The sequence below is a fragment of the Canis lupus genome, chromosome 20, assembly GCF_011100685.1.
Source record: "Canis lupus familiaris isolate Mischka breed German Shepherd chromosome 20, alternate assembly UU_Cfam_GSD_1.0, whole genome shotgun sequence".
Lineage (NCBI taxonomy): Eukaryota > Metazoa > Chordata > Mammalia > Carnivora > Canidae > Canis > Canis lupus.
The window spans coordinates 33714813-33728530 of NC_049241.1; the positions used below are offsets into that span (position 1 = coordinate 33714813).

Consider the following 13718-nt stretch of genomic DNA (forward strand, 5'->3'; position numbering starts at 1 on the left):
TCATTCTTAGAGCACTTCATTACTTCCTGATACAAAAAGACGTTCTGGGTTCATCTTGTATTTTCCCTGCCCTAACCCTGGAATCAGCCTTTTCTCCAGGTTGCCTGGGTCCTTTTAGTGGTGAGTAGTATTTAGAAAACAAGATCTGGGTGCTGAGTGTATTCATAGCTGCTAGGTTGTTAATGCTTTTATACCCCACAGTAGATAGAAGTAGGGAAAAAATAGAAATGTGTGTGTATGGACAACCATGAATTCATTCTGATGCTTCTGATTGCAATCTACCTACATTTATCTGGTTTTTTTTTTTTTTTAAACACAACAGTTTCAAGTGCATGTCATCTTTCTTTAATACAGATACAGAAAGAAGAAACAACCATCACCAAACAAAAGGACAGTTTTCCCAGTACCCAGATAAGCTATGATGGCATTAATAAAATAACGTATACATATGCTCAGGTCTGTCCCCAGTTTCATGTGCTTCCTTACAGAAAAAAAATTTAATATATATATCAGGATGTATGTATGTACATGAAAGTATGTTTTTTTCTTTTAATTTTAAGAATTTGACACAGCAGGAAAAATGCTGTGCATACTATTTATTTTTATTATTCTATTATCATATTGATAACTCAATACATCTTGGAGGTCCTTCCATATATTGTGTGACTCTGTACTATTCTTTCTAATACCATTGTATTTCTTCTTATACAGATGGGCTAGTTTTATTTAACTGATCTCTTTTGGTGAACATTTTTTTTCAGTGTCTTGCTATTATAAATAACACTACAGTAAATATCCTTGTGCATGGATCTCGATAAAAGTATATCCATGGTTATCCCATGGTTCTTCCTAATAGGTGGTTTGTTTTGGGTTTTTTCTTTTGATAAGTATTATCAGAGCATCTTCCAGAAAGTTCGCTTCACTTATATAACCTCATCCTTCTGTATGCAGTAACAAAGGACAGGTTAAATGATGATGACATCCTGCCTGCACACTTCTAAGGCTCCTGATTACAAGTCTCCAGCAGTACCGTTTCCATCCAGTCATGGAGACCAAAAGAATCAAACCAGGCTTCTATCCTTAGACTGTAATTAAATGCCTATTTGGGTTGTTGTTTCTTACTTTAATTTAAAAATCTGTGGGTCTAGGTGCCTGGGTGGCTCAGTTGGTTAAGCATCTGACTCTTGATTTCGGCTCAGGTCATGATCTCAGTGTTGTGAGATCGAGCCCTGCATCTGGCTTCATGCTGGGCATGGAGTCTGCTTAAGATTCTCTCTCTCTCCCTCTCCTGTGGCCCTTCTCCCTACCCCTCCCCCCCCAAAAAAATCTGCAAGTTTAATCTCTCCATGCAAGAATGAACTTCACCTGGTGAATAGAGACACAAAAAAAGTAACACTGGGAAAATGGTGCTGTCCTTGTTAGCCATGAGAGCTTATACTTAAAGCCATTTGGTCTCTAATAAGTAACCAAATATTGGATGACTCCCCCCCCCATAGAGTATTACCAGGACTCCTCTCTGCTGGAGAACTGTGAATGGACCATGTAGCCAGGAGAAGGAGGAGCTGTGACTCTCTCTGGCTTCTGGACACTTCCCAACCTCTGATCAAGAGGGAAGCCGACTCAGCCCTTTGTGTGTCTTGTACAAGGGAAGATCAATGTGAAGGTCACTTGATTTTAAATTTCTTCCCAGACTTATCTTTAAAATCTCATGTAAATTGACATTCCGTTCTTGTTGAAATATATAAATAATGGCTGGCATGGCTTCCTGCAAAGTCAAGTTGATGGACTGTGTTTATTCTGTGGATTCACCTACCTCCTAGTGCACTTCCAGTGTTAGATGCACAGGGCTAATTCAGCTTATCTTCTGCTCTGTCCCACAAAAACAGACCCGGATACAAGTGCAAGTAGTTTATTTGGGAAGTGATTCCCAGAAGCACTGTGAGGGAGCAGGGAAGAGACAGGGAAGGAAAGGAAGCTGATGCAGGAAGTAATCATGAATAGGTTAGCCCTGTGGGCAGCTGAGGCTCAATCCTGCTGGGGGCTTCTGGGACACTACATAGGACAGTGGTTCTCAAATTTTGCTGCATATTAGAATTACCTGGGGAGCTTTTGGAATTCCTGATGCTCAGGATCCCTGGATGTTAGGATTCCAGGCACCGAGAGCTTTTAAACTCCCTAGGTTGTTCTAATATGCAATCAAGACTGAGACCACACCTCAGTATTGTCCCCCCAAACTTTAGGAAGCTGGACTATTTACATATCAACTCCACTACATCCCAGGTTGAGGGCTGCTCCAGATGGCATTAAATCCCAGGCATTTCTGGCCTGTAGAAAGCTCAGGGATGCAGAGGAATAGTGACTGCCTGGAGATATGGGCCGGCAGTACTGGCTACACAGTTAGCGGGATCTGATATAAAAATCTCAGTTTTGTGCACTTACAGAGCAGCCCTACTGAGCCATTTAAACTCTTTAAGCCTTGACTTCCTCATGTGTAATCATTTCTTTGTAGTGCTGTAAAGATTGGATGTCACATATGGAAAGTACCCTGTATGCAGTGAAATCTTAATAGACACTTGTCATTATAAACCCAGCAAAGGAAGGAGGGAGGTTCTAATCTGAGTCTAACCATGGGCAGTACCTAATGGTTCTGCTGAGGAAACTTTTCTTTATTTAAAGGGCTGTCCTGAGTTGTCAGGATTTACAGAGCATCTTAGCGGGTGTGGCCATTTCTCCAGTGTTCTTCGTCTCTGCTTTGTGGAGAGTAGATGTTCCAGAGACCAGTGGCTGAAGGGAAGCCTTGCTCTCCCTATGGTGAAATGTCTGCCTGTTAGCATTTGGAAACCTACTTGGGAATGCATAGAGTGCACTTGGGGTCTTTCTAGATAGGAAAGGCAGGAACGGAAATAAACAGAGTAAAGAACTAAGGACTCTCCTTGTAAAATAAGCTTTCCAGTATTACTGTGGACCATAAACACATTTGACTCTGAATTGTATAGTTGGACTATCTAAGTTAATTGGTTACATGAAGTAACTATCTAAATATTAAGCACTTGTTTGGATATTCCCTAAAGTATATGAATAATATTTTTGTTGATAAGGATTTCAAACCATTCCATATGCAAAGAATTTTAATAAATGGGAGTCCATTATGCTATTAAAAATAAAAATAAATGAATAAACACATAAAAGAGGTCCAGGGAAGAACCAGCGATCAGAATGTGTTATGGACCAAGGACTATGATTAGTCCCATTCAGTGCACCTGAGATCCAGTAGAAAAAAATATGAAATAATTATAGTAATTATTAGAAGGCCAAGAAAAAAGTACTCTGGTTAATTCAATTTTGTGGTTCTTGTCACATCCCATTGTTGAAAATCTTTGTAACAACCTCTTCTTCCCATAAGGAAGTTTTTCTAGGATAATCTTTCTGAAAAATATACTCCCCAGTCTCTGCCTTGGGTAGACAAATTTCGTGTCTTCCTTCCTACTGCCCTGGCCTTGCGCATTTTGGAGGGGAAAGTGGTCTGTGTTTGAGAAATGATGGTGAATCTGGTTGCCGGTTGGTTAGCAGGGCTGGTGGTGGCACTTATGCACTGACTGGCTCTCCCCTTCTCTCGTTCGTCTGGGTGAACATGTTTTTCCTTCCCACGGGAGAGAAGGACTTTTCTTTGGCCAAGGCAACTTCATCTCTGTTTCCAAACCTGCTAAAGGCCAAGTGTTCCATGGCCAAAATCAATAATTGGGGCTTTTCCTAGTTTGCCAAAATCAAGTTAACGGGTAGACTTTTATACATTTCAAGTATTTTCTCTGGGATTTGTTTTCCCTCTGGCGCCTGCCCTCACTTGCCGTCATTGCTGCAGTGGCTTCTGTCACTATTGAGCTAGTACTTGAGGGTTCCTGTGTGCCAGGCATTGTGCTAAGCACTTAACCCACATTGATCTAGTTAATTCCCAATAGCTTTTGTGTTCCCATTTTATAGATGAGGAAGTTCAGGGATGGAGAGGTGAAATGATGTGCTTAAGGCTTTACAACAAGAAAAAAGGGTAACTACTACTTGGTGAAGCCACCAAGTCTGATTTTAGCACCCACTTAACATCTTCCAACTACAGTTAATGGCATCTGAACACCAAATTACATTTCATGGTAGTAAAGATTTATTGACCAGTAGCTCAGAGAGCACCATGATTTCCAGGTTTCCTACCCCGTAAGCACTTGGAAGAGTCCAAGAAAAAAGGCTCAGGGTTCCTGAGTGCTGGCAAAGGATGTTTTAAAAATAAAGAGGAAGAAACCCCCAGCAGCATATTAAAAATGGAAGAGGGGTCCCTCTGTCTTGCTCATACTTCTAGCCACAGAGAGAAGAGAAACAGAATGTGGATCCATTCCCCATTCAAACGTGAGTTCAGTGAGTCAAGCTCCAGCTAAGGGCAAGTACAAGAACACAAAATCCTTTTGCTAATCTCTCCCTCAAGAAGGCGCAGATGAAAGGGAGGCATTAAAGCCTCTGAAACCACCAAAGCTGTTTGCCAGCAAAGAGATAAATCAAAAAGGTTTGAGATCTGGTTTGAATTTAATAATTACAAACAACTAATCAGGGGACATTTGCTGTCAGGTCGGGAGCTGCACTCCCTCCATCAGGGTGTTTTTGCTGTTCTGGTCACTTGGTTATTAAATAGAAAAACCCTGTGATTAAATCACAGGGCTGTTCCAACACTAATCAATTCAATCTCATCCATTTAAAAAGAAATCAGGCCTTGCATTTGCCCTGTCTCTGCCAGAGGAGCGGGAACCACACGCTGCAAACGTGACTGTGTATGTAGACCTTCGTGTGATGTGGGCAATTCAAGGAGGGTCAGGCCGCATCCCAGCTAGATCACCCACCATCCTGCAGGATCCCCATCTGTGATGCCCACCCTGTGTACCTCAAAATAACAGCAAAACAGCAGTGATAGTGGTAGTAATAGTAATTATGGTGAGAGCCACAGTAGCAAGAATAATGACCATGTTTTAATCTTTTACCTTTTGTCTAGCCCTGTTATAAATATTTCATTTCCTTTAATCCTTGAATAACCCTGTCATGGAGAAATCAAAGCTTATAGAAATGTTTTATAGACATTTACAGATCCTCACATCTGGAAGCCTCCTGGCTCATAGTAGGTCCTCAGTAAATTACTGTTGAGTGAATGAAGAGATAGAGAAGTAGCTATCACACAAAATAGCAAATGTTGGGGCTGGATTTCGAACTCAGACCTGTCTGATTTATGCTCTTAATGTCCATCGGGTATGTAGGTAAATGCCTTGTGAGCCTTTCTATATTGTTTTAAAAATATGTATTGTTTTAAATAAGCATTTAAATTTATTTTATAGTTTTAATATATTAATTTTAATAAAGCACATAATGCTTTTAAACAATATACAAAGGAGAAATAGCATTGCATGGCAGAAAGATCAGTGGTTTGGGACTCAGGCTGGCCCAGGGAGAATCCCTCTCTAGTATTTACTAATTTTGTGACCTAGGGTGAACTTGAGTGTCCCTCACTGTAAAACGAACACAGTAATACTTGTTTAAACTGGGTTAAAGAGGAGGATCCCTGGGTGGCTCAGAGGTTTAGTGCCTGCCTTTGGCCCAGGCGTGATCCTAGAGTCTCGGGATCAAGTCCCACGTTGGGCTCCTTGCATGGAGCCTGCTTCTTCCTCTGCCTGTGTCTCTGCCTCTCCCTCTCTCTCTCTCTCTCTCTCTCTCTGTCTCTCTCATGAATAAATAAATAAAATCTTTAAAAAAAAATAAACCGGGTTAAAGAGAAGCCTAAATGGAACAGTCCTTTAAACTGGGAGCAGAGTGCTTAGCTCATAACAGGTGCCCAGTTCTGGCATCCACTTCCCTCCGCTTGTGTATTAGAAAGCACTTGGTGATTCTCCTTGGATTCTATGGCTTAAAATCTCCTCTTCTTCAAGTTCTTCCTCTTCTTCTTCTTCTTTAAAGATTTATTTGTTTATTTTTAGAAAGAGAGAGAGTATATGCACACTGGGGCAGTGTGAGGAGAGAAGCAGATTCCCCACTGAGCACAGAGCCCTGTGCAGGACTCAGTCCCACATCCCTGAGATCGTGACCTGAGCCAAAATCAAGAGTCAGATGTTTAACTGAGCCATCAGGCACCCCTTGGACCAGCTCTTCTGAACATTGGTCAGCTAAGGATAGGGTCAGTGCTCTCCACAGAGAGCCTTACCCAGAACAACAGAAAAAGTAGTTGTTTATCGACCATTTACTGATGAGATTTAGTGGTCTCAGAAGGTAGCCAAGCCTAAAGGAGATAGCCATTGAGTGGCCTGAAGAACAATGATGCTTCATGAAAGTGGGTCAGAAGGACCACAGAGGAAGATCTAAGGTTAGCAGGATGGTGTTAGCAGTAGTGAGTCACAGAGTCTACTCAATCAGTCCAGATATACCCATATCTCCATCAGACCTCACATCCAAATATACAAAAGGCTTTACTGTGTTGCAAATTAACAAAGGGCCTCCTGCTTATGTCTTGAATTGAAAACCATGAGAGAGTTTTTCCAGCACCCAAGCACCTCTAGAAAGTGCCTTCTCAAATATGTGCCCTGCAGGGTAAGGAATCAAATAGTGTATTCAGACCCTCTGTTCCCATAAATTCCCCTCCGTAACTGCCTTTCCTGCCTGCCCTAGACAGGCACCAAGGTATTCAGACAAAGGGTTCAGGGACCCATTAAGTTCACTTATAATTTGCTTCAGTTAACTGTTCCCTTTTTTTTTTTTAAGATTTTATTTATTTATTCATGAGAGACACACACACACACACACAGAGAGAGAGAGAGAGGCAGAGACACAGGCAGAGGGAGAAACAGGCTCCATGCAGGGAGCCTGATGTGGGACTCCATCCTGGAACTCCAGGATCATGCCCTTAACTGAAGGCAGACGCTCAACCACTGAGCCACCCAGGCATCCCAACTGTTCCCTTTCAATTGAGGTATTATCATACTTGGATTCCTTGTTCCTGAAGCACAAAGACTGAGTCCCCATGCCATTGCTGAGGGCAGTGCCTGGATAGATGCCCTGGTCATGGGTGTGCCTCACCCTTGAACTGATCTGACATTCCTTTTCACAGGGGGAGTGGAAGTCACCAGTATCCCACTTGGACCAATGTTTGAACAGCCATGATTTCTTTTAGCATGTCTATGTACTTTAAAGAAAATAAATCCCCTTGGTGGTAAGGAAAAAAACTTTCCTATTTGCAAAGCAAGAGTCGCAGCTTGAACTTGCAGGTTTTGAGTCTCCAAGAAAATCTGAGGTTGAAGAATGTCAGCTTTCAGTGATCTTTGCTTTTGAGGTTTTGATTTAATTTTGGCAGCCAGGTGGTTAGCAGAAGGGAAGGGTGTCACCTCAAAAACATTGGTCTCCTTTATTCATTCTTTCTTTTAGTCACTCATTCAGAAACTATTCATTGACCCACTGCACAGGGCATTGGGGTTTAAAGTCATGTGCTCAAATCAGCATAGACTATAGCACCCAAGGCACTTTGTTTTCATGGTTGAAAGGGAAGTGAACTGTGCATTCGCTTCAGTAAATTTAGCAAGAATAACAGGGTGGGTCCATGGCTTCTCCAATTGGCTGATGAGAATATGTGAGGCCAAGTGTGTAAATGCAGACAGTTCACACAGTGTCCTTCCTGCCTAGAAAACTCCCCTCCCCCCAAAACCTGCCCGTGGTTTCTGATGCACAGGGAAAATAAAATGGTGACTTGGCTCATCTGTAGCCTACCAGATAGCAAGCAATGATAGCTTTTAAAACTAGAAAGGACCTAAAATGTTATCTACATGTACTATCTTCAAGGCCAATTCCTTTTTTCTTTTTTTTTTTAATCCCCCCCCTTTTTTAAAAAGATTTTATTTATTTATTCATGAGAGACACAGAGAGACAGAGGCAGAGACACAGGCAAACAAAGAAGCAGGCTCCATGCAGGGAGCCCGATGTGGGACTTGATCCCAGGACTTCAGGATCACCCCCTGGGCCAAAGGCAGATGCTCAACTGTTGAGCCACCCAGGCATCCCACCTTTTTTTTTTTTTTTTTTTTTTTTAAGAGGGGGCAGGGGGAGAAGTAGAGCAAGAAAATCTTAAGCAGACTCCATGCCCAGCACGGAGCCCAGTGTGGGGCTTAATCTCATAACCCTGACATCATGACCTGAGCCAAAATCAAGAGCCGAATGCTTAACCTACTGAACCACCCAGATGCCCCAAGGCCAGTTCTTTAGTAGAATAAGTTATAAAGGTATTTCCTCCCAAACTCCTTGTGTTCAACGCTTTCTTAGGCCATCTCTGTATGATATGCACTTCCAGACTCTGGGACAGAACAGTGAAATAGGGAAACACGTAGCTTGAAGCCCAATGAATACAGGCTCTGCTGCTTGCTAATTATAGAGCTTTGGGCAAGTCCCTGCCCCTTTCTGAGCCTCCATCTCCTCCTCTGCAAAATGGAGATAATACCCGTTTCTGCCCACCTCTTGAGGTGGTCGTGAGGATCAAATCAGATCATGCATATGAAGATTTAGTTCTATGATTGGCATGTCATGAGTGTATAACAAGCTAAAGCTGATTATTATCATTATCAATCATTTTGGTGAAGTTCAAAATGACTGCAGTGTCCTGCTATATCCTCTGCTCTTTGAGATGTTCATTTGTCTGTGTCTCCAGGATTTAATTTCCCACTAGTGATTTCTTCCATGAACTTTTCTTTAGATCATTGTCATGAGCTCAGCTCTCTAATAGTTTAGGAATTCCTGGGTAGAATTTAGAAGCTCCTGGATAAGGTGAGTTGATTGGACTTGCCAGTCTGGTGGAAGGGGTGCCCATTTGGTTCCCTCTGCTGCCTCCACCTCTGCCCTTCTTGGAGTTGGGTAAATGGTGCAGCAACAAGCTTGTCAAAGGGAGCAGGACCAAGGGCATCAACAAAACAATTAAATACTATTGTAGGGGGTATTAGCCATGTACCAGATACTGCACCAGGTTCTGGAATGTACCCTTGACAGACCAAGTTCTGTCTTCATGGGCTTATGTCTGATGAGAAGGTCAACCAAAAACCAGAAAACAAAATATTAAATTAAATTATCTTTCTAAACTAGATCTCCCTTGCTAGTCTCTGTCTCAGCACTTCATCTGACTCATTCACAGCAGAGATCATAATCTGTAATTATTTTGTTTTAACTCCCAATTAATGGGCAAGGAGCATGACTGGCTCATTCACTGCTGTCTCCCCAGACTGACAGCAGGGCTCTGCACATCACAAGTGCTTGGTGAGCATAAAGCAAGTGAACAAATGACTAAGTGACAGTTTGTGAAATTTTGTCTCAGGCCCAGAATTAGTTAATTAATTGATTAATTGATTAATTTTGTGTACACATTTAGTTTATTGTAATGAAGCAACTTGTACACTTTCAACATTTAAAACTGAGCATCTTTCCTTTCTGGTGAAGCAAAAATAAAATTAAAAAATAAACAGGAACAAAATTACAATAGAGAATGTTAATTCCAAATAAGATCCTACAGGTTCTGCTGATTCTCCCATCGAATGACAGGGCTCAAGTCATCATTAGAAGAGTTTTATTTTAAAAGTGTCATCTTAAACTGCAAGGATGTCCATTAAACATCACAATTAAACATGCTAAAGGAGAAGCCATGTTGTCAAAATGCCGACTTAACCCCCCCCAAACATGTCAAACCCACCCTTTGCTGACCTTCTATCACCCCATTTTAAAAAGTTTTTTTTCTTCTTTTACACAAGAGAAAGTAGACATGTACATGTTGGTAAATGCTGACTGTCCATATTCACATAGGGACACAGTACAATCTCTGAGCCCAATATACAGAGAAAGGAGAAAAAAAGCTAGAATTCTATGCACTACTACACAGAAGCCTAGCACCCTCCAGCTTCCAGCAGAGCTAAGTGAGCAGAAGGTTTTCCTTTTTTCCCACAGAGCATGGTGGTGTTGACTCCATAGTTTTTGTTGAGTCAGGAAGGGATAAAAATGAATTTGGAACAGAAAGGGGTAGAGATTCTTTTCTCACCATATTATGTTCACGGTATTTCCTCCAAAATAATTTGAGAACCATGGTATAAAGGGAGAGAAAAGAGATTTCAAAAAACAGAGCGAATGAGCACCAGAGGAAGGGGAAAAAAAGAGATGCAAGTTGCTCTCAGGGACTGGAGAAAATTAGAAAAGGAAGGTTGGAATCAATCAGTGTTTCATTAGTCATCTTCTCCATCATCCTCCTCCTCTCCTTCCTCCCTCTTATCATCATCTCCATCTTCTTCACCTTCATCCTTATCTCCTTCTTCCAATCCTTCAATGTCTTCCAGTCCTTCCAATCCTTCTTCTTCTTCTTCATCGACAGGCCCAGAATTTAAACATCAGGCTCCTTCTCTGATGCTGGCAGTGGTCAGTTACCACCCTGTGTAACAGAAATTGAAAAGAAAATCCACTTTGATAATCCATTCAGCTTTCATTTTATAAAATGTGTGGGTTTCTTAAGGAGATCATTCTATTCCAGATTAACTGGCCATAACTTAATTAAAAGGCTGCTAGAGGACATTTGTCTTCTGGATTTGACATTTGAGGCATGTGGAAGTGTCTGGGGTGAGGGGTGCTCTGGAGACTGGGTTCTGGTGCTGGGTAATGTGTTAAGTTGGTCTGGAGAGGGCTGCCTGCCTATGAGGAAAAAAAAATCTTATTATCCCCTCTCCTTTACCAGGGTGGCTTCTTGGGGTAACAGGCTACCATTAATGTGTTGCATTGACAAAATGGAATGGAATTGTAGCACCACAAAGTTCTATAATTTGGCAGTATTTGGTAGCAGCATATACCTGTGTGGCTTACAGTTTAGGTAATACATGACAGCAGCTGCCCATTATTGTGCACCTACTATATATCAGGCCTCCTTCCAGCTGCCATATACATATCATCTATGATCCTTACAACAGCTTGACCCAGTAGGCATTCTTTCCACTATTTCCACTTTACAGATAACATCCCAGAGCCTCAGCACCTCATGGCATTTCCCAAGATCCCAGGTATAATACTGTAGACTCTCAAGGAAAGAGGAGCCAGAATCAGGAGGGGCAGGGGCTTTCCAGGGCAGCAGCTGTTCCCCTCTCTGACACCCCAGCACATGTTACTGATTGATTGAAGCATTCTCTCACTTTCTGTGCTATGTAGTCCTTCTCAATACAGCTCTCCAGCAGATGCTACCAGACATTCCAGATAGCAAATGAGTTGTAACCTATTTGCCAAGTATGCCTTAAGTGATGTGTGTGAAGAGTTTTGCCCCAGGAATTAGAATTCTAGATTCAGAGTGTTACACTGTAGCCACGTAACTTTGAACAAATCACCTCTGACTTCAGTTTATTTACCCTAGAATGGAAATTATCCCTTGTCCTACTTGCCTCAAAAAGTCATCCTATAAATATTAACCAGTGAGTTGGCTTCACTGACTCCATAGTGCTGCTTTTAATTGTAACTAGATGATGAATCAGTGAGGGTCCGGTTCCTATGTAAACATGAAATGTCCTCAAAAATGGCAAGTGACTATCAGCATCTTCTCAAGGCTCTCCCCTAAAACCTCATAATAGAATGTTTGACTCCCTAAAAATCACTTGGTGAGTTCATTAATGCAGATTCTTGATCACCATCCCAGATGGCCTATTCAATGTCCTGATTCCTGGCGTTCATCTCTAAATCATCCCACTGCACAAGTGGAATAATATAGAGGATCTGGAATCCCACTACTCTGGATAGAACCATATGCACCTGTGGAGTTCTAAAGATCTAGGTAGCTGGCTATGGAACAAGAAGCCCTAGTCCCTTCCCAATATCTCTATCTGGCAAATTCTTATTCGCCTTCTGGCCTATTCCAATGTCTTGTCCTGGGACACCTGGGTGGCTCAGTAGTTGAGCATCTGCCTTCAGCTCAGGTCATGATCCTGGAGTCCCGGAATCGAGTTTCGCATCAGGCTCCATGCAGGGAGCCTGTTTCTCCTTCTACTTATATCTCTGTCTCTCTGTGTGTGTCTCTCATGAATAAATAAATAAAATCTTAAAAGAACAAAAACAATTGTCTTCTCCTCTGAGAAGACCTCCCCAACCCCCACTGAGGTCAAACTCCTTGTTCCTCACTGTGCTTCCAGAGTCTTCCAACCCATGTTTTGAGTACCCATTGTGTACCAGGCACTCTGCTAAGTTCTAAAATGCATTACCATATTTTCTCCTCTCTCTTTGAGAACAGAAGCTAATGTCACCACCCTCCCCTTAAGAGTTGAGAAGGGGTAACTCAGCAAAGTGATGTGACTTTCCTAGGATATTTGGATTTTACTGCATTATAATTAATTTCTTCAGAGTCTGTTCCTCTACAAGAATGTGAGTTCTTTAGCTATGGATACTGCTGGTCTTTGCAGTCCCAGAAGCAAATGAAGGGCCTGGCTCATGGTAGATGCTCACAAATTTTCCTTGAATTGAAGCAAGGAATAATAGAACAATTATAGTAAGATAGACAAGGCTGGCTCTGGTTGGTTTCCACTCTCTGTCTTTCCTGCTCAGGGTATGATAGAGGGGGAGGAAGAAGTGGGCTTCTTTAGGTATTGAAGACTCCAGATGAAGACTCCACGAAAACTTCATGCCAGTGATTTTGGTCCTTTGGTAGGTTTCTGCCAAGTAGGATCAGGAAGACTTAGCAAGTCACAAATTAGGGACTCAAGCACTACTTGCCTGGTTGATGAGCTGGGATGTAGAAGAGAGGTGATGCGCTTTATTATGGTTTGTAAGTGGAGTTTTTTTTTTCTTTTTATAAAGAAGAAAACATATTTTCCACATTTAACCTGGCAGACTTCCTTGGTCATAAGTTCATTTCAAATACAGTTTTCTTTAGTTCAAGTAAGAGTTGTTCTTGGTGTTTTTGGCTATAAAACAGAAGGGTTGGAGATGATGTCTAAGGTTTGTTCCAGCATTCTGGTTCTGTGATTATATCACAGACCCTGCATGAGGTTTAGAACAAATTTAAATTACCCAAGTACAAAGAGCTCTGAAAATGAAATGTGTTTAAGTGAATTAGATTTTCTTTCCAATCTAGTTTCTTTTCCCAAGTTCATCAGAATCTGAACTTTGTATCTAAATTTCTAAGCCCTGATATATAGATACGTTTAGGAAAAGAGGAGATACAAAAAGAAACAAATTGTAGTAGCAGGAATAAGAACAATAATGTAAACCAATTTCCCCAGAGTTTAAGAGCTTCTTGTGATTTCTTAGGTTTTCTTGGAATTGTTCTTTTACATAGGTTGGTTAAAGATTTGGGGGGGACATGATAGAATGATAAGGATTGCAGGTACCATTCAATTGGGTGCTTTTTTTTTTCTTTTCTTAATCAAAGCCATAATCCTTGTCTACATATGAACTTTATCATTTGTTTTGCAGCGAAAACGCAAGCAGAGCACCCAAGATGAGGATGCTGTTAGCCTTTGTAGTCTCGACATAAGTGTAAGTACGGTGCTTCCTACAGCCTCTGCCATGAGAATACCTCTCGTCTCTGAATCTGTTAACGTGCTGTGTGCTTTAAGTGGGCCTCTGGCTGCTGATAGTGGAAGTTGTGACCTGGAGAAAACTCTTAAACATTTAATTTGACTGGAGAAAGCTAGGTGGCCAACTTCAGATTGCAAGCC

General features: G+C 41.6%; 1 protein-coding gene across 2 annotated transcripts in view; it reads left to right on the forward strand.

Moving 5' to 3' along the window:
• The window catches only part of ARHGEF3 (Rho guanine nucleotide exchange factor 3), a 304371-nt gene that overhangs the window by 145277 nt on the left and 145376 nt on the right, over positions 1-13718 (forward strand). For both annotated transcript variants that reach the window (XM_038566117.1, XM_038566116.1), the window contains one exon: positions 13474-13536. In XM_038566117.1, coding sequence (XP_038422045.1) covers positions 13474-13536 — 63 coding nt within the window. The remainder of the gene's footprint in view (positions 1-13473; positions 13537-13718) is intronic.